Here is a 23,671-nt window from a genome sequence, read left to right as displayed (position 1 = left end):
AGCGAAACTTGATTCTTCAAGACCAAAATCATAATAAAATAGACCTCATGAATAATTCTCACTTTAAGCATCTACATTATTCAGCTAAGCACGCACATAATAACGATTAAATAACAAACTCAAATATTTTATGAGATATGAGGAAATAAATAGATGCTAGTACCATATTGTGGATTACTTCCCCGATACTATATCAGTCATTTGACAATTATTTACTGTAAATAGATCAACAGCGTCAGCGAAACCAGTTATGATGGATGTAATAAAAATGTTTTTTATATGTTAGCAGATCATTGGATAACCGTGGCTGCTGCAAATAGAAGAAATGCAAAAAAACAAACTTGTTGGGGAACGTTTGGTGATGATGGGTATTAATTAGTTAGATGTAGCATTATATTGAGAACTAGGATTTGAGTGAAAATAAAACTAACGTAAATTTAGAACTTAAAATGTAACGGAAGGTCAAAATTTAAATTAAAGTTCAAAATTTGAACCTGATAATTTTTGGCGCAAAAAAATAGTAAACAAAGGAATTGGATGAAAAATTAATAATTCGTGTTTAAAAACTGAACTGATCATAACTGATCTGATTTTCTATTCGGTAAGATATCAAGAGGAAGATGTAAAATTCTTGGATTGAAAGTGTGGAAAATTGCTGTAAAATTTTTAATTTATCAAATTTGCAGACGGTTTCAGTCATTTCATAAGTGCAGCTCTAGAACTAAACCTCTGGGACACAAGTGACGTCACATTCGCACAACCCTCCTCTCTAAACAAATTAAAAGCAAGTGAATTATTGCGCAATTCGATGCAGTTTCCTTCCGGAGAATTTTCTGTGGTGATCGCTTACATGATGCACTGGTTGCAAATTAACAGAGTCATAAACTTGGCTAATTATTAGCCCCAAGAGATTATGAAAAAGCGCTGGTCTAAAGACTCATCAACACGTGCTTTCAACATGCTGCACAAAATTGCACTTTTCTTGATGATATGAAGCGCGCCGAAAAAAAGCACAAAAGCGAAATGAAAGAAAAAACAACAATGAAGAGAAGTACATGTGAGAGGGGTTCAACGGCACTAAAGCTAGACCGCAGAAGTAAGTGTTGTGTGCCTCAACACTCAAACATTCGATTTGATTGTAGAATTTTTAAGTTGTATAAAATCCATTGCCGTTGCTTCAACATTGGTCAGTTGATGTTTAACATTCAATTCAGTCGCTGAGTCGTGTGTGAATTTAAATTTTTTATTTAATATTTTACTTGCCATTTGCCATTTTGTGTTGTGCCTTAAAAAAAAGATTTATTTCTATTTTTTAATTTCAAAAAGAAGTTCCATAAACATTTATTAATCAGCAACATGAAATGGTCAAGTGTCATAATTGTGCTTAATTTATTGCTTTTTGTCAATTGTGGCAATAATATTAATGAAGGTTAGTTTGGTCATTAAAAGATAATTGATAATATGACTAAAATTATGTCATCTGCGGTAAATAGCAAGCAATAAGATATTTGCTTAAAAAAACATTTCTCGTGACTAATAGTTTTGCGATAGGTTGTGTTATTTTGAAAGGTCATCTCCTTGCCTTTACGTCGTGAGATGCAAATCGGACTCAAAAAAGTGAGAAACTGGTATAGATGTGTGATTATACATGGTTGGCAAAAGCGCATTGTTAAACACACAGTGGTCAAGAAATACTTGAATAACTAACGGCTAAAAAATATTTAAAAATTAACGTTCAAAAATTATTTGAAACTTAACGGTCGGAAAATATTTGAAAAGATAACTGTCAAAAAATATTTGAAAATAATCACTAAGCAAAGAGACAAGCAGATGGACAAACAGACAACAGCATGTGATTTGTGCTAATTAAATTGGAATCATATAAAGAAAATAAGAAGAAGTGAACGAATAAAAGTGAACTACCTTGTCGTGTCTCTCTCTGACTAACCCATACTTCTCTTCTGTGCCTTACAAACAGGTTCTCAAAGAAAGCGAGAATTTTTCTGTATTTATAGAATAAATTGAAATTTCTTGTTGAGCTTTTATTGACAATCCAAATGGAATCAAGAATTTTATTTGGATGATGAAAATGATGAGCATGCCAGCGACGTGTAAGAAAGTGTAAACGTAGAGGAAATTGACAAAAGAACCGTTACGCATTGCTCATACCTGTTGAAAATGTTTTTCTGAGATTCTCTAGACTGTTATTAAGATTCCCGTAATGCAATGTAGAATGTTTGGTTGTTGCTTATGAGATGTTTGTCTGTTATTGAGAAGACTGTTGGGAATTTTTATTGCGATTAGTGACGTATTTTTTCAAGGGAACTCTGAGGAATGTTTCTTGTTATTATATTCATTGGAATTGTCTAGTTGAGAGGGAATTTTGAGGTTTATAGCTTGCTATAGGATGTTATGATGGTTACTTCTTAAACTGAGGGTTATATTGAAGTATTGCCGAAGATACACAGTGTCCGAAGCTGGCTCTATCCCTCGAAACCGACGTTCGCCTCTGCACATTAAATTCTTTAGCATTGATTAGGAAACAATGCAGCATTAATCCAATATTAAGCTTTAAAACTGACATTCCTCTTAATTGTCCTTATGTTGTTGACATTTTGAGCAGATTTGAGTGAAATTCAACTGCTTTCGAGCAATGGCAATTAATTTGTAGCATTCTCAAGATATCTTGCATGTAAAACAACTCAGGACCTTGCAGACTCAAACAAACCATTCTGTTTAATCAATCTTCAGTCCTTGCAAATTAAATTTTGTTGAATTTACTCGAGTTTTTTGAGATAAAAATCAAAAAGTTAAGTTAAGCTTTAGTCCAAAATGAAGACACTGTAGACATACTTTAGAGAATATAGTAGCAATTGGGAGATCAGGGATAAACAAGACCTAAAAGTTCCCGAGCGACAAAAGTTGCTCAAAGTTGAACGCCAAATGGAGTCTTTTAAGCTCCGTGGCTGAATCTTGAATCGAATAAAGTTTAGTCGACTTTTAACTTTACATAAAGTTGTCGACTTCATGTTCTGGCCAAAGAGTTATCCGGAGTTATCATCTTCTTTAAATTGAAAGATCATTACAGCATTCATGACTGATTTAATTCAAAATTATTGCTTACGCACTTGACATCTGAATCCGAATCAGACAGAATGAGCTCAGAGATTACAAATTAGTATGAAACAGACTAACTCAGTCCAACTGAGTAGATCCTTTAATGTATTAAATTTAATCAACCAATTATGATGCTCAAAATTGAATCACTAAATGAAATTATCTAACTTAACTAAGTAATACATCAAGTCATTAAGTCTGAGCATCATAACAAGTAAATTCTATCAATTACTTCATTTATATTACAAAACAGCACTAAAAAGCATTTTAAGCCAAATCAGAGGTCATTGTTAAAAATGCTTTTAAATATCTTCAAAAAGGCATTCGACCCAATTGTAAATGAGCTTATGCGTTTATGCTATTTTCTACCAATTACGCAATCCTTTCACTATTTCATTTAATGGCAAAATTTTTATGCATCAGTAAATGACTTATTAATGTTATTAGGAATTAAAGAAAAAAAAAATTTGTTGGATGTTCAATTGCATGTTGTGGTAAATTTTCCACCAATGTAATCATAATTTCGCTTATCACTCACCTGTTATTACCGCTATTATTCAATTGCGGTCAATTCAGAAAGTGAAAATTCAATTTTCTTTAACAAAATTAACAATTCGGAAGCGGAACGGAAACGCGATAGCAAAAAAAAAATTGAACTTGAAAATGTTAACATGATTATCGACTGTGAGGGAAACTGTAAAGTGTTAATGACCATACAAAAGGGTTTGGTATTAAACACGATGAAGATATATCGTGAGACAATCGTCTGACCTTCATGATCATTACATACATATTCATATGCGCCGGCGCTCATTGTTGTTGGCTGAACATATGCTTTTTTGCAAATCTGTGGATGGGGGTCGTCTGGCTGTGATGTCAGACGTGATATGTAGCTTGTGTTGTTGTCTTCTAAGGTGATTCTGGATGTGACCTTGAAGTGTAACCTAGAATTGATCTTTAGAGATATCCCAAGAGTACGAATTGACATTTTCATATAGAATCCAAGTAAACTTTGAGTTTTGAGCATATCCGTACAGATTCATGTCCATGGCATGACAAGACTTCAAATTTCCTCATTAAATCACATCCTTTGACCTATTAAGAATCAAAAAACCCAAATTCCTTCAAAACTCATCACAAGTGAACGACCATTCCAAGGCTAAATGCCATAAAACTCCAAAGTCACAACAGTAATAGAAGATTGACATATTTCTTTTTATATCTCGTAGATGTGTGGGAAGAGGACCTGTCAGATAAATTCCACATTGATGCATCAACCGATGACATTCAAAACGTTCAACTTAAATGCGGTGCTGACTCAATGCAAATTGAATTACTGACAAAGGATGAATTTACAGGTGTGATGTACACGAGAGGATCATTTTACAAGCAAAAGGAACCGTGCTTTGTTAAGCCAACAAGAGGCGAACGTGCAGTCAAAATGAACTTTAATTTTAATCAATGTCAGACACTCAAGGATGGTGAAGTCTTCTCAAATGTTGTTGTCATTCAACATGATCCAGAACTTGTAACAACAGGCGATGCTGCTTTTCAATTGGAATGTGATTTTAGACGACCAAGAAGTCTAAATGTTGGTGCTGACTTCCAAGCGAGAGATCCAAGGTAAGTAAATCATAAATGTTATGGATATACAGCTTCCGTAATGTTTAATTCAATAATATTACGATGAAGAAAAACAGCAATAAACATGAAAACAATTATTAAGTTTGAGCTGGGCTGTAGTCAGGGGAAGTTCAAATTGTAGCGATATTGGATGTAGATTCAAGTCGTTCTCTTAGTTTATAGCTTATTCCATACTTTTCTAGTCATAATCACATCCAAAAGCAATTAAGCTGCTCTACACATCCAGTAATCAATCACAAATCTCCCTGACTACAACCCCATGTCTCTTAAAGCCTACGTAAACAATAATTATCACATAATCCATTTTCTCACATCATCTGAAATGAATATCCAAAATAGACCCGTAAGTAGTTCACGAATTACACTTACATCACCTGATCCATCAGCAATTGCTGTTAATAAACGATCAAAGCGTGACACAGCTCAATCAGATACACATGAAGTAACATTCATACCACACGATGATACAATACCATATACTGATGATGATGATGATGTCCAATCTGGTAACAATGAAGCCAACAAAGAACGTAAGATTGTAGATGAGTTGTGAATTAATCACATCTTAATGGCTTTCTAATTCATCTCTATCAATATTAAATTATTGCGAATATTGAACAAGTTCCAGTGAATCCAGATACTAATACTAATAATTACATAACTCATACTCAATAACACATGCATCTGCAGTCTAATTAGAACATTAAAGACTAACTTCTTACACATTTTAATCTATTTTAATTAAAGTTTTATTAAGTTCTATTTCTTCTTGTTCTTCCTTTCTTTCAAATTTAATTTGCAGACCTCATTCGTCAAATAATCCATCAGAGTCGGAATTTATAATAACAAGTTAAAGTTAATGTTTTCTTTCTTCTGTAAATATTATTTTCTAGATTATTAATGTTTGTAAACAAAAGCATAGCAATCGATACTGCCCCCAGCATTAGCTGAGCTAAAAAGACAAGACTTTTTAACATGTAAAGACATTTTTTTTATGAAAATTGTTTTATCTTTTGTGATAGAATAGATGATGACAATTTTGAGTACATAGTGGAGAGACTCGAGTGCTGAATGGACATTTGGGTACTAGATCTGGTTTTGTAGGTGACCAGTCCAGTGTTGTCTAAGTTTTTTTTTGTGTCACGGCACACTTTGATGGCAAACCACCAAAAGCACGGACTACTTAGATTTCCCGAAGTCTTAGTCTCTGTCTGGACATTTGGAACCCTTACACACTGCATGTGGTTCATTGCAATTCCAAAACAATCGGAGGCTAGTGTGCTGAGAAACAAACTTTGAACGACACTAGACTAGCCGGATCTGAATCTCAGTTGGCGCCTTTACAGTCGATATAGTTTGATAAGTTGATTAGACAACAGTTTAAATCTGGATGTTCAATGTAGCAACTGGTCATTTTCGGACAGGCTGTGGCTACAGCATCTGGACGCTTCAACATAATCTAGCTGAATTGAGTTTCAGAGTTGATTAGACGTTGATCTTAAAGAACAAATGGTCCAGATTTCCATTCCAGATGGCTCTATCGCTGGCATCCGTCGGTCAATACCAATATGCAATACTGTCCCTGTATCCAATATACCAGACATTTAATAATCCATTACTGATTCAGATAGGCTTCGCCAGATATCAAGAAGTATCGAGTGTCTCCACTAAGTACATCATGAGATGATTTTCAAGCAAATACCGGAAGTAATCACAATTTCATTATCGACAAAATCTAAATAAAATTAGTTTATAAATCATTTTTTAATAATCAGGTATTCAAACTTGACTTTGTTGCATTTCTTGTCCAGGAAAACAATAAAGTTACTTTGATAATGTTCATAGCATGCTCTGTTAAGCTTACACAATTATAATAGCTTCAACATTGCACAATATACACAAAGTAGATGATAATCTTCTATTTACTTCTGGATATTTCAATTATAAAGTTTCCTTGATGTAACAAGAGTAGTTCCATAAGAAAAGAGAAACTTGAGAATCATCTCATACTTAATGTATTTTCTTATCCTTTAAACAAACCAACTTGTATATTTTGTAATTAAGACAGATATTAACAGAGGAGCTGACAAGTTGAGAGAATGTTGAAATAATGCTTACTTTGATGCGCAATTGGAGTAGGTTGTCAGGTTCTGTGATTTAAGACCTAGACTTAGGAAAACAATGCATTTTAATCTTAGACAGTTCTTAGTTATAAGATCTGAAGAAATCAATCTTTAATAACGGATCGGTAGGCCTGGTAGTTCCATATTTGGTAGACCTGATAGTTGCCATTGACTTATTACGTTCAGCAGGAGAAGGCAGGTGTAAACATGATTTAAACCAATATACACCTTGGTGGTAATCAACGACTAAAGCCGCACACGGTATACGGTCCTTCCATTTTCTGAAGTATTCAGTTTGGACAGCACTGCTGATACGTATTAAGTAATCGGTCCCATAAGATAACAAATTATAGAAATTTTGATCAAAGTAAGCTAAATTTCCACATTTTCTCAACTTGTAAGTCCCCTCAAAAAAATCCTTCTCTATCGATAATTTGTAAGATATGCCTACTTTCCAATAAGCCTTATATTTAAAATTCATTAATTAAATATTGCAATAAAATAACAAACAAATTAGAAAAAGATGAAAATTAAATTAATAAAGTTGTAATTTTGAACTGTCATTAATTAACGTCTTAAGCTTTATTTTCTTTTGATCAATAAATAATTATCTCACCCACGTCGTGAAGTAATCCAAGCTCTACTTACTGATGTAGATACATAATATGTTTCACTGTTTTCATTTGTAAATATAAAGGAAGTGTAAGTTACGTGACTTTTATCATAAAATCTGCTGAAAAATAATATGAGAAGTAGAAGTAGTCTTCTCGTGCTAATGGTTGAGAGACTCAATCGCATTTTTGAAGCTGAAAGAAGTAATTTATTATTAAATTGTCGAATTGTGTCAAAAAATTAAGAAATTGGAAAATAACGGTCAAAATAAATTTGAATTTTAACGGTTCAAAAATTTTCAAATATTTTTGACAATATTTCAAAAAAATTTTGACCGTTAATTTCTGAACAACTTTTGACAATGATTGTTCAAATTTTTTTGATCGTTATTTTTCAAAATAAATATTACCGTTTACTTTTGAATTATTTTGAGCTTTAATTCAAAAATGCGTTGAAATAAAAAAACTTTTTTGTATGATTTTTAAACTTTTAAATAACTTTATTAATTTTTTAGCGCATTGTTAATTGTAATTTGTTTTTGCTTATTTTTTTTTCTTGATGTTTTAAGTTTTTTTCTATAATTTTTTAATTTATCATTTTTCTTATCCAACTGTAAAAATTGCAATATTTTCTCATTTATTTTTTTTTTACAAAACTAACTCTCATGCCGCGAGATGTCAGACTACAGACTATTTTTAGGTATTTTTTACTTTTTTTTATTTATTTTTATTCTGACATGTCTAAAATGTTTGTTAAACTAGAAAAATGAATTCTTTTTTTGTTTTTTTGTAATGAAATAAATTATGCATAATTAATAGTTTATCATATTCTAATTTAAAAATGGGCTTTGTTGCTTTTTTCCAAAAATTTTTTTTCAGCTTTGATGCGACAAAAAAACTCAAAACATACGAAAAAAATTATTAAAGCTTTTCATGTTCATCGTCATCAAAAATTTTTAAAAAAAATATGTACATGCAGTTTAATTCCTCATAATTTTTTTTAAATTTAATTTTAAGAAAAAAAGCAAAAGAACAAAAAATATATCACAAAAATTAAGGAAAATTTTTTGCATTCTTTATCATATTTTCTACTTCCTTTTTTTTACATCTTGCTTGTGTGTTGATAATAGATTTAGAAAATCTACAAAACTGAATATAGTGCAAATCGTAGACGTAATTTTGCGGAACTTTTGCGGAATTCCGTAGAATTCTGTGAAATATTTTCTGTAAAACTCTTCGGAATTTTACGGAATTCTGCGGAATTACACAGAATTCTCTCAAATTTCGTGACGAGAAAGTTCCGCAAAATGTTCCGGAATTTCGCGTAATTCTTCATAATTACAAAGAATTCTTTGTAATTATAAATAATTCTGCATAATTATATAGAATTATTCAGAATTATAAAGAATTCTAAGGAATTCCACGAAATTCCGGAAATCATTTAGTTGGAAAAATCTTTATCAAAATTTCAATTGCTTTTGAATTAAAAAATTAAAATTGCAAATTCATTGGAAAGAACGAAAGAACTTTGTTTCAAGAAAATATCACTTGAAATTTAAGCAGCTTCAGACGTTAAGAAACATAGTCTGAGTTTTACTTGAATTTAAACCTCTATTAAGTAAATTCTCTGGATACGCCTCTGTAATAATAAAAGTATTTATCAATACCAATTTAGACGAGGCTTCTAATGTATGTAGGCCTTTCAAGTATTATGCATATATTTATTATAATACAGGAAGGGCCTTACCGTTATGAGCTTGCGGTACTACAATTAACAATCTGTTATACCATGCCCTTTTGACCTACATTTTAAAGTGGAATCCAAACCACTTGCGAACTATGTACATTGCAAGGATCAGAGTACATCATAAAATCAGATGCACCTAGTTCCAATATGTATGTGAAGATTTTGTAAAGAAAATTATTCAGTTACTTAGATTGTAAACTAAATGCCATATAACTAATCATCTCTCATTCTTATTTCATTCCACCTTATTTCATTCAATAACTAAAGGGGCCGTTTACTTATTACGTTCGCTTTTTAGGGGGGAGGGGGGGTCTAGGATTTTGTAACAGCCTCAACCAAAAAATTTTTTTTGTAACGACATTTTGTAACGAGGGGGGGAGGGGGGTCTAGAAATTCGTTTTTTTGCGTAACGTAATAAGTGAACGGCCCCAAAGGGTATAAATTATTATTATTCAGATACAAGTTTATCCTTGTATACCTAATAATAATTTGGCAAAGACCTCAAAAATGCACCCAACACGAACTGGGCTTCGTAACTAAAACGATGAAATGGAAAAAGAACTTCGAGAGTTAGACATGACCTAAGATTTAACCAAGGAACTTTAGCACTCCAGACCAACGCTCTAGCATTTAGGCCACTGATTTCGTTTCACCCCTAAGAAATTTAATAAAGAAAGGGAATTAGTGCCCCACAAACCCCCTTTCCCCTTCGTTTTGATTAAGCGCCTGTTTTAAAAAAAACCTCTTTTATGAATTTAGTAACAATTTTTGCGAACAATGTCTGCGGAGGGCTTTAAAAACGATTAAATGAATTTATTTAATCCTATGAACTGTAAAGTTAAAATGTATCAGTGAGTAACTAAATATCAGTGACTAAATAATTTGGAACAATAAGTCTATTATTTATCGAGCTCTTAACAAATTTAATTTTTAATTCAAAAGCAATTGAAATTTTGATAAAGATTTTTCCAACTAAATGATTTCCGGAATTTCGCGGAATTCCTTAGAATTCTTTATAATTCTGAATAATTCTATATAATTATGCAGAATTATTTATAATTACAAAGAATTCTTTGTAATTATGAAGAATTACGCGGAATTCCGGAACATTTTGCGGAACTTTGCGGAACTTTCTCGTCACGAAATTTGAGAGAATTCTGTGTAATTCCGCAGAATTCCGTAAAATTCCGAAGAGTTTTACAGAAAAATTTTTCATAGAATTCTACGGAATTCCGCAAAAGTTCCGCAAAATTACGTCTACGATTTGCACTACACCCTACAAAACTATGTATGTCCATGGATACCTTTTCTTTCAGCTATTCTCTTATTCGAGAGTGTAGGTTTCTGTGTCGTGGGTGACTCAATTTGAAATTTCAGTTGAAATTGGCTTCCTATGATTAACTCAGAAATCAAAGTTAATTTGGTTGCTAGGGTGACCCCACTTTGAAAAATATTTTTAAAAATTGTTGTAAAGTGTGACCTAATTGGTATAAATTGTCAAAAACTATCTTTTTTTTTGTCTACAGTCTGGTCTAAATTCATACAAAAATAAAAATTTTGAGTAAATTTTACAAAAATTCTTGGTCGAAGTAAGCTGGAATTTAAGTTTTTTATTTTCATAGTTGATAGCCCCCTTCAAACCTCTTTTGTTCCCATTCATATAGATGAGTATGATGTTAATTGTCTGTTAGGGCCAGAGATCAAAGTCGACTCTGATTTTGTATGGAAAAGCCTACTTGAGTCGATTTTGTATGGAAAAGTCAACATGAGTCGACATCGAACTAATCAAATTCCGTGGTTCAGTACATCCTAATCCCAGGATTGAAAACCCAAGTCAATATCCATCAAGACACAGAAACCTACCCCAAATATATCTTAATAATCAAATCTTCAATTTTAAAACTATGATGATCGTTGTTGTGGTGTTTTTATCTCCTTAGTATGCGAAAGACCTAACTTTTCTTTATGTATTATTATTTATTATGTTTTATGTTCCTTTAGAGCATCATTTAATTATTTTAATTCTCATAAAAAAACACATTTTTTTGCTAATTTTTTTTTTCTTTCGAATTTCAGTTTCTGATTATTCAGAATTTCATATTAAAAAAGAAAAATGAAGATTGAGTGTTGGAAGGGACACAAAAAAACTGAAAAAAAAAATCTATTGTTCACATGTAACAACATCATAATTTCCTTCATTTTAATTTTTTTTATCTTTTTATAGGCCACAAAATTTCATAATTATTTCTCATATATAAATTAAAGCGAGCAGTTATTCTGTTTATATGTGTGTGTGTGTGTGTGTATAATTCCTTTTTTTAATATTAAGGTTCAATTCACTCGCTTACCATCGCTACTTCACGTTGAATATTTAATGAATTATTTAAGTTATTGCTGCCATTATTTATTTGTGATAAGTCATCGACTTCCTCATCATCCTCTTCAATACATATCACTTCGTCCTTAACTGGCGATTCTGGCTGCGATTTAACATTGTTGTTCTCATTATCATCGTCTTCAGTCTTTTCATCTGATGATGGTAAAGCTTCTTCTGCTACTTCTGCTTCCTCAATTTTATTATTACTACTACTATTGTTATTTGAATCATTTCCATCGTCAGAACTTTGCTTATCGGCATCAATTTCAGCTTCCAGGTCATTATTTGTTTCTTCCTCAATACTTTCATTACTTCTATTATAGATTATACCATGTGCTGTTAAACTATCAGCACGTTCACGACATTGTAGGACTGGATCTGTTGCTCTTAATGATTCAGAATCGCCTAAACCATCACCGCTTGGTCTTAATACAAGATAAAGTAGAATGTCTGATAATGATATAATTCCAATGACTTTTTCCTTCTCATTAACGACTACAAGCCTATGGACTTCGGCACGAACAATTCGCTCCATCACAGTAAATAGTGTCTCATCCAAATTACATTTTTGGACGCCTTCAAACCATGCATTTCGATGTTCATTTGCCTTCTTAAGACTTACGCCTAAATCATTATAAGTCTTTTCGGCTGCAAGGTTCTGCAAAATCAATCATAAGACATCAATAATTTATTCAGACAGTTATGCTGAGGATATACTTACAATCACATCAAATTTAGCATAAATATCAACTAGATGACCCTCTGCATCGATGATTGGCAGTGCTGACACTCGCTATAATAGAATAAATTTCATTAATAATGACGTAAAGGCACTCAATAATATCTTATTACCCTCTCAACGAATTTATGAAGTGCTGTTACAATGGTGGTGTCTTCTGTCGCTGTCTCAATGTTATCGTACGAGCCAATTTTCAAGTCGCGCAACGTCCTTTGCATGTATGTTGGTTTTGGAAGTTCATTAATCTAAAAAGATGTAAAAAAGTATTAAAGGAGGTGTCAAGTTACAGTATATCCATCAAACTTACATAAAGGAACAGGAATCGAAGAATTCGCTTATGTGTTAGGATGTACAGGACATTACCGGTCTGTGAAAACATAATAATCGATTAATAAATGGATGATATGGATATAAAAGCATGAAATATTACCAATGGATCAATAACGGGCAATCGATGAATGCGATTATGAATTAAAGTTTTTATGGCATCATATAATGATGCATCTGGACTAATACTTATTAAATTCACGTGATCCTTGAGAACATCTGGAATAAGAAAATAAATTAGAGCATTAATATCGATGATAATCACTTAATGGATATTAATCATACTTCGCCATGTTGCTAACTTATGCTCCTCAAGTTGATCCATTGAGCAGTTTGGTGACGTATAGTACATTTTCAGAATCTTAATGAAATCTGTGATTGTTAACATTCCAACAAACTTTTGCTGTTCCGAATCCCATAATGGTGCCGCTCTCACGCCATTGTAAACTAAAGCATAAAATGCCTTCTTGACTAATAGTTGAGTATCGAAAACAACAAGCTTTGCTGATGTCGGTATTAAGTCGTAGCATTTGTGGAAGCGGAAAAATTTAACAAAAATCTGTGACTCGTCTTCTTCTGTAAAATGAGAGAGATAAATGAGTTAGTTATGGTCAAAAATTATCAAGGATGGGGTCGTTCATCAATGATGTACAGCAGTGATGTCAAATCTGTGTAACGCAGCAAATGCCTGGAAACCTATTCCATTTGGAGTTTCGATCTAAGTGTGCCATGACACAACAACGTCAGGACAACACCACATCACATCACACATGAACGACCATATGACAAAGCCACAAAGAAAGCAACAAAAAAAAGACAGAAATGAAAACCTTTTTTCAATAACCGTGCCAATAATGATTTCCACGCTATTGAGACTTGCTCAAATTCTTTAATACTTTCAATCGGATAAACTTCTGTGCACCAATAGCTCGATTGTCCGCCACCAAGTACCAATCGACCGGCATAATTTGAATAGAAGACAAGTTGCATCTGTTGATCAGCATCTCGTCTGTGTGGATATATTCGTCGTCGAGCTTTTGAAGGATCAATTTTTGTAAGCTTCTTATGTACAATTGATTATGGAAGTGCTGTTAACGAGTTTGATTTTACATCTCATTTCATGAAAAAAATACACAAAAATTCCCACACGAATTCAGTCTCATATTTTTATGTGGAATGGAATAGAGGTGGAGGGAGGTTCCTCAAAAATTCGTTAGACGAAGTTTAATGATCTCAGCTGAGATAAACATTTTCAATGAAAAATGTAATTTAATAGCATATCCTACGTCATTTTTTTCAGCAAATTTTATGTTTTTGGAGACAAGATTGTTTACAGCTTGGAAACAATTACGGATGTAGGCATGTAATTTCCTAAATCAACTGTTGAATTGATTTAGCAACAATAAGATCACATCCTTGAACTTGCAATTGGTATAATTGAGTGGTGCGCAACATGTGTGTCGCGTCACATTAATGTGTCGCGGCACACTAGTATTTCGCGTCATATTAGTGTGTCGCATCAAATTAGTGTCTCACGGAACATTAGTATGTCGCGTCACATTAGTGTGTCGCTTCACATTAGTGTGTCGTGTCACATTAGTATGTCGCGTCACATTAGCGCAACTGTCACGAACAGTTTGTCACGTGTGATTTCGATCAATTCTTACCATCAAAGCATGCCGCGAAAAATAAAAGCTTGTCCACCACTGAAGTTCATGAAATACAGACGGGAAACTATTCATCACACTTTGATTCTCTCACAAAATTGAGTAATAGACAATAGAGCATCTCAAATTGACAAATTGCATTCGATTGCGCTATGCATAAAATAAACAAAAAGGTATAAAGTGCAAACAAAAAACACAGACGATATTTTTAATTAGACAATTAATTTATCGCGGCGACAAGGTAAATTATCGAGTGAGATGGACATATATACAAGTCATGTCTCGAAAGAGTTTAAAAAGATTTAATTTTAATTTATGACAAAAAAAAAAGTCTTTATCAGTTCACTGATGCCAAATTTTGTATTTTCATGACATGCTTGACATGAGGAGATGCAAGTTTTAGAAACTCGCAATGTGGATGTATTTGAAATATTTCATCATACTTTGAAGAGGATTTATCAGAAAATACCTTAATTCGATTTATAAGGCTTTGGATTTTTGTTACAGTCTGACATAAATTGATTTTGGGTAGATTGAGAATGAGCAATTGAACAATCTTAGGGTGATGAAACTGATACTTAATTTAAATTGAAGGAAGATGACTAGAATAAATTGAACATGCAATTACTATAGATAGAGATTGAATCTCTAGAATTGCATTTGGTATCGGTGATTGGCAGATGGAAGTCAACGATAAATCAAGCTTTAGGAGATGTCTAAGGGAGGTCATGGATCACAATTGATCTGCTCGACCAGCGAAGTAAGTAAAGTGAATGAATCTGACACTTTCAAGGATATTTAAAGCCTTTGTTTGCATTGATGAGCTTGTTTTCATTAATAATCTAGGACAAGGCAATGTTTCTCAAATTATGCATCATAAAATTACAATAAATTATGTACACCTAAAGCTACTGTTCAGACTTAAGATTCAACTGTACGGTACGATGCGGCAAATTCATATTTTGACCATAAAAACGGACTTAAAATGACAATGTAACGAATGCCTAATGAGGACATTGAGCTGCTCGATAGTAAGTTCAGTGTTTTGCAGTCTGAAAAGTTTGCAAACTGACCCGAGCGCCACAATGCGATGAACCATATTCTAACATAAAAATTAGTCAAAACAAGCCGTTACGGAGCCACCAAGACAACTCTGCGTCTTACCGTTAGTGTCGTAGCAAACACGTTATACTGTTCGAGTACTGCTCTAGAGTATCTCTAATTGTACTAATTCGCAGCATTTAGATAAGATTGAGTAACATGACTTAAAGAAGCATTTAAAAAATCATCAGACTATATTCAAATCCAGAAATCCATAAAAGAACTAGCACTGAGATCAATTAAGATTTAAAAATCATATTCAGCTGTCCACACCTTGTTAAAAGCCATAATAATCATGATTAAATGGGGCCAAAAAATAGATTTGTAGACATCGGAATTAAGTTTGTCACACAAATTATCAAGAATTTTTCAAAAATTTATTGTTGTTTAATTTATGGATGGAAATGAGAAAATATCATTTAATATGAAAGAGAAAATTGGGGAAAAATAAACCACTTGATGCGGCATAAAACAGCTGTTTTTTCCCGACTTTAGATGAGTAAGTAAAAACTTATACTCAATTCCTACGCTTTATCATTTTGCTATTTTTTTTTTATTCACAATAAAAATAGAAACAGTTTAAAAATATTTCCTTCTTTTTCTTCATAGCTTTCAGCAGTGATTTTTTTTTTCTCTTCATTTCCACCGACCGATAATATGTGATGGCTCTAGCTCTTCACGAAACAATCATTTTCACTACAGGAAATTTTTTTTTAGCGGATTTTTGGAGAAACTTTGATTTTCACTTTAATTGGTTTGTTGGCTGGGTGAGGGTGTACTATCTGTTACAGACTAAAACCGTACAATTTCATAATAATTTGAATGGTTTTTCTTACAAAACCGTACAAATTATCAAGAAATTGTACGGTTTTTGACCTTGACAGACGCCTATTTTGCAACTCTCCGTGAGATCTCAGCAACCAAATATCATCGAGATGCCGGGTTTGAAGCATTTGCTCAGTTCTATCGAGTTACTGGTTTATTGCTTGATATGCAAGCTTAAAATTAATGGTATATTCTTAAATTAACGATTATTTAGCTTTTTTCACAGTAACCATTGCAAAATTTTCTCCTCGACATCAATTTGAATTTTTTTCGACCGTTAAATTTTCAAAATAAAATTGACCGTTTACTTTCATGAAGCTTTTGTAATCAAATATTGAATGTTGAGAACAAAAATGCGCTCAAGTCCCTCCATCAAAAACACGATGACTTCAAACATTTTCTACTTTCTTCTGTTTTCTTCGTTTTCATTAAAGAAAAATCAAAAAATCATCATTGCCGATATGCTTCGATTACAACTTTTTTCACTTAAATACAAAAAGATACGCAAAAAAAAATAGATAATAACGCGTAGAATTGCTTTTTACTGATGATTGAATGTCAGAGACTTTTTGGGTATCGAAGATCCACATAAAAATATGAAACCTTTATTTTCGCTAGATTCTCACAATGAATTTCCTTTTGGGAATTTTCCACGAAAAATTTTTCACTTCTTTTTTCTTTTATATTTATTTATCAAATAATGAATAATTGGAATTAATTGGACTTTTCTTTTGTTAGTCTCAAAACAATAACAGATTGCCGACACTTTTCATCAATTCAATTTTCACGAACAGACTAAACAAATTAGAGTAAAAAAAGTCGAAATTAAGGGAAAAATTCTCTCAGGAAAAATCTTTCTCTTTTGACTGTGACACTGGCCGTCACTGAATGTCTATATATTTTTTTTTTCTTTTCCTACTCGTTCGTTCCTTTATAGCATATATACACAACGATACTCCGAGTGGCAAATTTTACACAATCACTGAAGATGAGTTTCTAAATTTATCCGATTTTGAGAAGATTCAGTTCAGCGGGATTTGCTGTATTATTTATATTGGCAGTGAGAACAGATTTTCTTTTTTTTGTTGCTTTCTTTATGACTGATTGAAGCTTTAATGGGTTGAGAGCTTTTAAAGCTCATTTAATTTTAATAAATTATGATGTCCTGCTTATTACTCACCTAAATCAGATATATTGACTTTCTCTAAAAATGGATCGGCAACAGGTAACTGTGAATAATAAATAAGAATAATCATTAATATACGTCAATACATTCCAGGCTCTTAAATGAATTTCCAATAATTTTTCCATTCGCTTAAACAGCCAAAACATAAATTCCTCAATGCCTCGTAAATCTTATTTTTCCTACATCTTAAAAGATAATTTCGAGAAAACCAGAAATTACAATAATAACGATAGACTTTAGTTTTTCCTTTCTTCTGGCATCGTGCCCATACTCAAATGCCTTATAAATTGCAAAAAAATTTTCATTTGAAAATAGCAATTTTTTATTATTCGGCGCGCGAAAAGCAATAACAAGATTTTTTAATTTTTACTGCAAAATGCAATGCCTTTATAATTTATTAATGTCCATTGATCCAGAAGAAATTCGAATTTTTCGATATTAGATTGTCGGAAAATTCGAACTTAACTTATTTTAAAATAAAAATTTCCGTTACGAAAATAACAGTAAAAAAAAATTTAAATTTTAGCTACAAAAATTTTATTTTTCAAAAATTTAACGGTCTATTGATACAGCCCACTCTGATCCAAATATCAAGCTTCATTCAAAATAAAGTATGACGTAGACTCCATTACTTTCCATGTAAAAAAAATATTTTGTGTGCCTGATCTGAAGGAATAATTTTTGCATTGACCCTGGCAAAAAACAGACAAATGAGACATGATTAAACATGACTTTGTTGATGAAAATGATTCATTGAGTGAACTTGACGGAAAGTAAACATTTTTTTTTATGCTTTTTTGCAACTGTTTCTGTCTCGGTATTGTCTTGGGACTCTTATAGATGTTATTTTGTAGCTGTTGCTAATTTTAGGTTTATTGACGTAGTTAGAGTGGAGGTTCGAGTGGGTATTGATTTATTGTCCATAAACTTGAGTAATTATTGGATATGCCAGAGTTTCTTAAGCTTTTGGGGTTCTGAGTGACTAAAAATACGTTATAACTAGTTAATGGCAAGTTAAAGTCCAGATGTAACGTTTTTTTGTCCATTTGGGAATTTGACGCGTCAGTAGACTTCCCATGACACACCTGATGGATTTGATGACGCATATCATAATTTGAAATTGCCCCATACTTAGCTATACCCGAAGAAGTTCAAAGACATTGCTTAAGTCTTGATACTAATTCTTGCATTCCCATGCTGCATTTTTTCCACAATTCCCTAAATTCCCTCAATAAGCATCTAATAATTCATACTAAAATTGAGTATACAACGTACAATCGGTGGCCTCCGAACCCAAAGTCTATTTTTCCATGAATTTTCCTGCGGTGGATACCAACTAGACTTGACACGCGGTGATTGAGGTAGCTCTCTTATTGTGGGCGGTAAAGTCAATGACTTGTGAGTATTGTGCATGTGCGTTCTCTGAATTTCATTTCTAATTGAGCTGTTGTTTGAATGATCCAATGATTTTGATCGTTTTGCTGCCGATTTTGTTGACGATATTAATCCTAATGATGTGAATTCTGGTGAGTTTGGTAACTGTTGTAATGTATTTATTATGGCACCTTTTATTGATGACTTACGACGTGGTGTTGTTGATGTGATTGAGAGCTTTGTTGGTGGTGCTCTCGAATCAAACAATGAAAATTTTCTGAACATTTCTTCAGCAATTTCATTACAGACTTAAAAGTTCATAAAAATTTTAAAGTTCTTGTTTATTCTTCACAATTTATTTTCGTTGGAATCACTACAAAAATACACAAAAAATTATTTTTATCATGTCCATAATATGTCCAAGTCATTAACACATTTATATTAGTAACTCTATTTCTGTCTCTCGTCTCAGTAAATTATCTCCTTTCCGCTACACAAAACAAAACAAACAGACTCTCTCAAGTGACTCAGATTCCGATTTAGTGTCGTCTAAGAGCTTTCAATTATACTTTTTTTTTGTGTGTCTCGCAGTAATAACAAGATATAAACTCTAAATTATATAGCAACATAAGTTGAAGGTCGTTGAAAAAAAATAAAAGTGTAAAAAGAGCATGTGTATTGTAAGTATGTAGTACAAATATAGTATGAGCATGCGAATTTGTATTTACAAAATTGGAATTTTTTGTATACGCTGTTTTGTTTTGTTTTTTTGAGAAGGTTTCGCGGTTGTGTTCATATAAATTTCATTCTTTGCAGCTCAAATGGATACACTAATTCATATTCATAATTCCAACACACTAAAACATTCTCATCCACTTCTGTTAATTGATTTTGCTTAAAGCATCTTTCTGAATTGTCACGATATTCTTAATTAATGGATATGAACAAGCAGCAGTAAAAATGTAGAATTTTTAATTTATCATATTGTCAGGGGGTAAACAAGTTGCGCTCTTAAAGTTGGATGTAAATATTGAATTTATTGTGTTTTTTGGAAGATAATATGAATTTAATTGAGCGGTCGTTCAACTTGCATTGGAATCAATTTTAGAGGGTTGGCTTCTAATTAGAGCGGAGCTAGGGATGGACCTCTTATGGAGCTTTAAATGGTATGAGCAAACTAGGCAAATTGGTTTCAATGTGTATTTTGGAAGCTTTTCAATGTGCAGAGCTTGTAGGTGGTTCGAATCCTACTATAAACTGTAGGTATAGAGGAAGTGGTACAATAGATTGCTTATCACAGTGCCTCTAACCCTTCAAGCATTACATAAGGATGTTCTTGGCACTGCTAAGACTTATGCGTGTTCAAATGATGTAATGTTTATTCTTAAGAATTTAAATGGTAGGACCCACTTCCAAATATGCCTGACTTCGACCTTAAGCTCTTCTCAAAGCATGAGCTTGTTTAGGGGGTGTTTTTTGGGGATCAAACCCACTCCCTACTCTAAAACCTTTGAAAATAGACTTTTTTTGAGACATAAATTGAAACCACCTTCCCCTTCCTCTACCTTCATATGTCCCTGTGCATACACTAGTACCATCCAGTAAAAATCTCAAAGTACCCCTAATTTCCACACAATCTCGCACTCATTAACCCCCTAAATTTATCAATTTTTTGTACAAACTTTTTGACACTCTTCAGACGCTATCCATTGTACGTGACTTTGCTGTCAATTTTGCCACTTGCAATTGTTTAATTTATCATTTATGTGAATCACATAAAAAATTGTGCGTCAGATACTTTCTTTATGTATCCACCAACTACTCTTTTCAATTGTCATTGACTCTAATTAATGTTTATATAGCGAGAGAGCTATTAGAGCATCTAAACTGGGGGAAAATTGGATTTCTTTATCTCCTTAATAATAGGCTATTTGTAGTTTCTCTTTATCATTCTGACTCGATTAATATGAAACTAGCCTCGATTGAGTGTATCTTGTGCTGATGTTTATTGTTAAATATTTTGACTCAATTATATTCTATTGATTGTTATTGCAGTAATTCCAACTAATTACTGTTCTACAAATATCCAGTATATAGACGACATAAACACATTTTTCATTCCAACAAGGCTACCGTGATTCAAGATTCGAGTATTAGTACAGAATCAAATTAGGAAATGAGTCACAAGACTTGACGCTTCACGTACTTTCCCGTAGTTTTTGCTGATTGAATGCAAGCAATCGAGATATATTATAAAATTGCATATATATATCGTGTCAATCTAATCTAATAAATGTAAAAGCAACGTGATGATACGTGAAAAAATTAAGCGTAGCTGTAAAGTAATTAGTGATAATCAGTTATGCAAAAAAAAAGTACGAATGTTCTAATAAATTTTCTTCACTTCTCGTGATTAGATTATTTGTCGTACGTCAACTACTCTCCATGCAGCTTATAATCGATTAACACTTTTACATTTTTTTCAAGGTCCTACAAACATTTTTTTTAATGTTTCCGGTTATATACGGAAACTTTTTTTATTTCTAAAAAAGTGGGAATTTCTTAATGCTTCATTTGTTGCTCTCACTCGCTCGTGTTCATTTTTTGGATGCCGTTCTTAAGTGACGTAATTTTGGATATTGCGATTTATGTCTTGACATTTAAATTCAGTCTATGTCTTGGATATTTTAAATTAAATCACGCAATTCCAGAATCGAATCTCTTTTGCGTATTAGCCACTGTCATGTCATGAGGATTGTGCAAACCCTTGTCATGTTGACAGTCTTTATAATGATTGAGGGGTCGGTCTCAAGTGGGAATCGAACCCACGGACTCAAGAAAGTATGACACAGATTTCCGGTCTGTTGTTTCATCAATCGGCCACAGAGGCCTTACACTCGGATTGACAAATTTGCCTAAATATGGCTTGATACCCAAGATTCTACATTGCACAGACACCACCTCAGCAATCACTCAAGAATTAGTCAGAATGGCTAGAAATCCCAAATTCTACTCTACTGAGACACAACAGTCATCACTAAAGAACAAATCCCCAAGATCTCCAGCAAAAAAACTGACGACATGTTTATAAACAAAATGCTTTAAAGTCATTTTAATAAAATTTCTGCATGGATGTATATTTCTGCTCGTTTGATGTGCACATCAACATTGTACTGAATTTTGCAACTTGTGACGAAATTCGAGACATTCATTTGTACAGGAAATATTCAGAATAAGTTGCTTATTGATGGAAATTCATTCGCAATCAACACGAAAAAGTCTTAATTCTCTGAACTTTTTTATAATTAGTTTTCAAAGCTTGCTCACGAAAAAGAAAACTTTTGAAAATTTAATTAAAATTTTTTTTCACTTGAAAATGATCCAAAATTAGCAAAATCATTTCTTAAATTATACACTTGATGAATTATAATTACAAAAAAGAGATGATTTAAAGCCTTCTCCAGGGCAATTGATATTATCCATCTGTACAACAATAACACATATATGCTCATACCATGACGAAATCATAATCAAAATTAATTAGAATTTATTATTTTCAGTTTATTCCGCATCTATCACAAGACAAAATAGATGGCAATCCTTTCATATATTGCAATGGGACGAGATCAACATATAGGGTCAATTAATCATCATCATCACTAAATGTGTGTATGAATATGATTGTGTAAACAAATTGAGGAACAAATTTACATCAATTGATTTTTATTTCTTTTGTCACTTTATAGATTTAGATCACTTTTAACTATTCCGTCTTTGACTTGCTATTTTTAATGCAATTTACTTTCAGTCTATAGCACTACCGCATTAAACAGCTTTTTTTATTCCATAAAAATTATTATTTCGAACCGTACTGTCTTTTCGCGAGAAACACGACCAGCCCGTCATTGATAAAAACACATATTAAAAGTGAATTAAAGCAGCGGCAAGTTTTGCCTGCTTGTTCCTCTCTCAAAAAAAAAAATTTGTGTCTTTAAAAAAGCGTTTCATAGTGTAAAGTGTATACACAAAAAAAAAAATATTAATTTCTTCTCACTGCTCTCGAACTGTAAACATTTATATATGGAAGAGCTTTTTGTGTTCGAGAGAGAAATAAACATTCTATCGGCAATGCTCAGGGCTTGCTGATGGAACTAAAAGATATGAGAGTATAAATCTATAATCCAAATTTTTCCACTGTTCGCATCACTTGAAGTCGTTAATCGTTGTACAAATATTTATAAAGCTTCTTATCTTTTGTGTTTGTCTATTTAACATTTGCGGTAATGTGCGAATCATCAATTTTTTTATATTGTTTTTCTACAGTGACTTAAGATTCCTGAAAAATCATTTCTCTCACTTAAGAGATTTACACATGAGTGTTCTTCTTCTTGTTGATCCACAGATTTTTTTTTTTATTTTGCAGTATCAAGAATGTGAAAGAAATTCGAAATCGTACATTTATCTCAACAGGTCTGACCACTTTATTGCTCACATTTGTTGATGTCGTTAAAGGGCATGGTCTGGATGTGTGTGCAATGCATTTTTTTTATTTCTGTTGCTTCATACATATTATTCAACAAATGGTGCTATGCCCGCACCGCTCAATTTCAATTTTTCATATTTGCATTTCGTGTGTGCATAAAGTCAAATAAGAAATGAAATGGAAATAAAAATATTTAAAATAAATAAAAAGAAGTTTCAGTTTTGGTTTTTTTTGAAGGTCAATAACGAAAATGTGTGAAAAGAATGGAAATAAAATGTTTGAGAAGTGGACGTAGTAGCTTTATCGCTTTTTAAAAGTTCAATCCATTTGAAATTTATTTACGAGATGAT

The 23,671-nt window shown here is 32.4% G+C and overlaps 2 protein-coding genes and 1 long non-coding RNA gene across 10 annotated transcripts in view; 2 read left to right on the top strand and 1 right to left on the bottom strand.

The window, feature by feature from the left end:
• Positions 1-1,181: 1,181 nt before the first annotated feature.
• Positions 1,182-7,451, top strand: LOC139092241 (uncharacterized). 3 transcript variants are annotated; one of them, XM_070642569.1, is made up of 4 exons: positions 1,182-1,429; positions 4,347-4,740; positions 5,101-5,291; positions 5,564-7,451. In XM_070642569.1, the coding sequence occupies exons 1-4, from the start codon at positions 1,357-1,359 to the stop codon at positions 5,602-5,604; spliced, it is 699 nt and encodes a 232-aa protein (XP_070498670.1). In that variant the 5' UTR covers positions 1,182-1,356; the 3' UTR covers positions 5,605-7,451. The 3 variants fall into 3 exon arrangements, with proteins under 3 accessions (XP_070498670.1, XP_070498671.1, XP_070498672.1); XM_070642571.1 differs by having other exon boundaries at positions 1,183-1,429; positions 5,655-7,451; XM_070642570.1 differs by lacking the exon at positions 5,564-7,451 and having other exon boundaries at positions 5,101-5,556.
• A 2,176-nt stretch (positions 7,452-9,627) lies between these two features.
• The window catches only part of SNF4Agamma (SNF4/AMP-activated protein kinase gamma subunit), a 72,411-nt gene continuing 58,367 nt past the window's right edge, over positions 9,628-23,671 (bottom strand). For all 5 annotated transcript variants that reach the window (XM_070642857.1, XM_070642856.1, XM_070642858.1 and 2 more), the window contains 7 exons: positions 17,459-17,507; positions 12,971-13,261; positions 12,789-12,904; positions 12,666-12,725; positions 12,472-12,603; positions 12,341-12,412; positions 9,628-12,277 (listed from right to left, as the gene is read on the bottom strand). In XM_070642857.1, the coding sequence (XP_070498958.1) occupies positions 11,579-12,277; positions 12,341-12,412; positions 12,472-12,603; positions 12,666-12,725; positions 12,789-12,904; positions 12,971-13,261; positions 17,459-17,507 (1,419 nt within the window). In that variant the 3' untranslated portion in view covers positions 9,628-11,578. The remainder of the gene's footprint in view (positions 12,278-12,340; positions 12,413-12,471; positions 12,604-12,665; positions 12,726-12,788; positions 12,905-12,970; positions 13,262-17,458; positions 17,508-23,671) is intronic.
• LOC139092452 (uncharacterized) lies at positions 17,247-23,498 on the top strand. 2 transcript variants are annotated; one of them, XR_011544595.1, is made up of 3 exons: positions 17,247-17,338; positions 22,399-22,503; positions 23,262-23,498. It is a non-coding gene; the product is annotated as an uncharacterized lncRNA (long non-coding RNA). The 2 variants fall into 2 exon arrangements; XR_011544594.1 differs by lacking the exon at positions 17,247-17,338 and adding an exon at positions 19,347-19,518.

This window comes from Chironomus tepperi, unplaced genomic scaffold (assembly GCF_022539635.2).
Source record: "Chironomus tepperi strain 1889 unplaced genomic scaffold, CSIRO-AGI_Ctep_v1 contig_298, whole genome shotgun sequence".
NCBI lineage: Eukaryota > Metazoa > Arthropoda > Insecta > Diptera > Chironomidae > Chironomus > Chironomus tepperi.
The sequence above is the reverse complement of the archived record's forward strand: the minus strand, read 5'-3'. Positions and strand labels throughout refer to the sequence as shown.

Excerpts from the sequence above, each read along its gene's own strand:
- LOC139092241 (XM_070642569.1), top strand. The coding sequence starts at position 1,357 with ATGAAATGGTCAAGTGTCATAATTGTGCTTAATTTATTGCTTTTTGTC. Across the intron at positions 1,430-4,346 it reads TGGCAATAATATTAATGAAG|ATGTGTGGGAAGAGGACCTG; the intron begins GTTAGTTTGGTC and ends TATATCTCGTAG. Across the intron at positions 4,741-5,100 it reads TTCCAAGCGAGAGATCCAAG|ACCCGTAAGTAGTTCACGAA; the intron begins GTAAGTAAATCA and ends TATCCAAAATAG.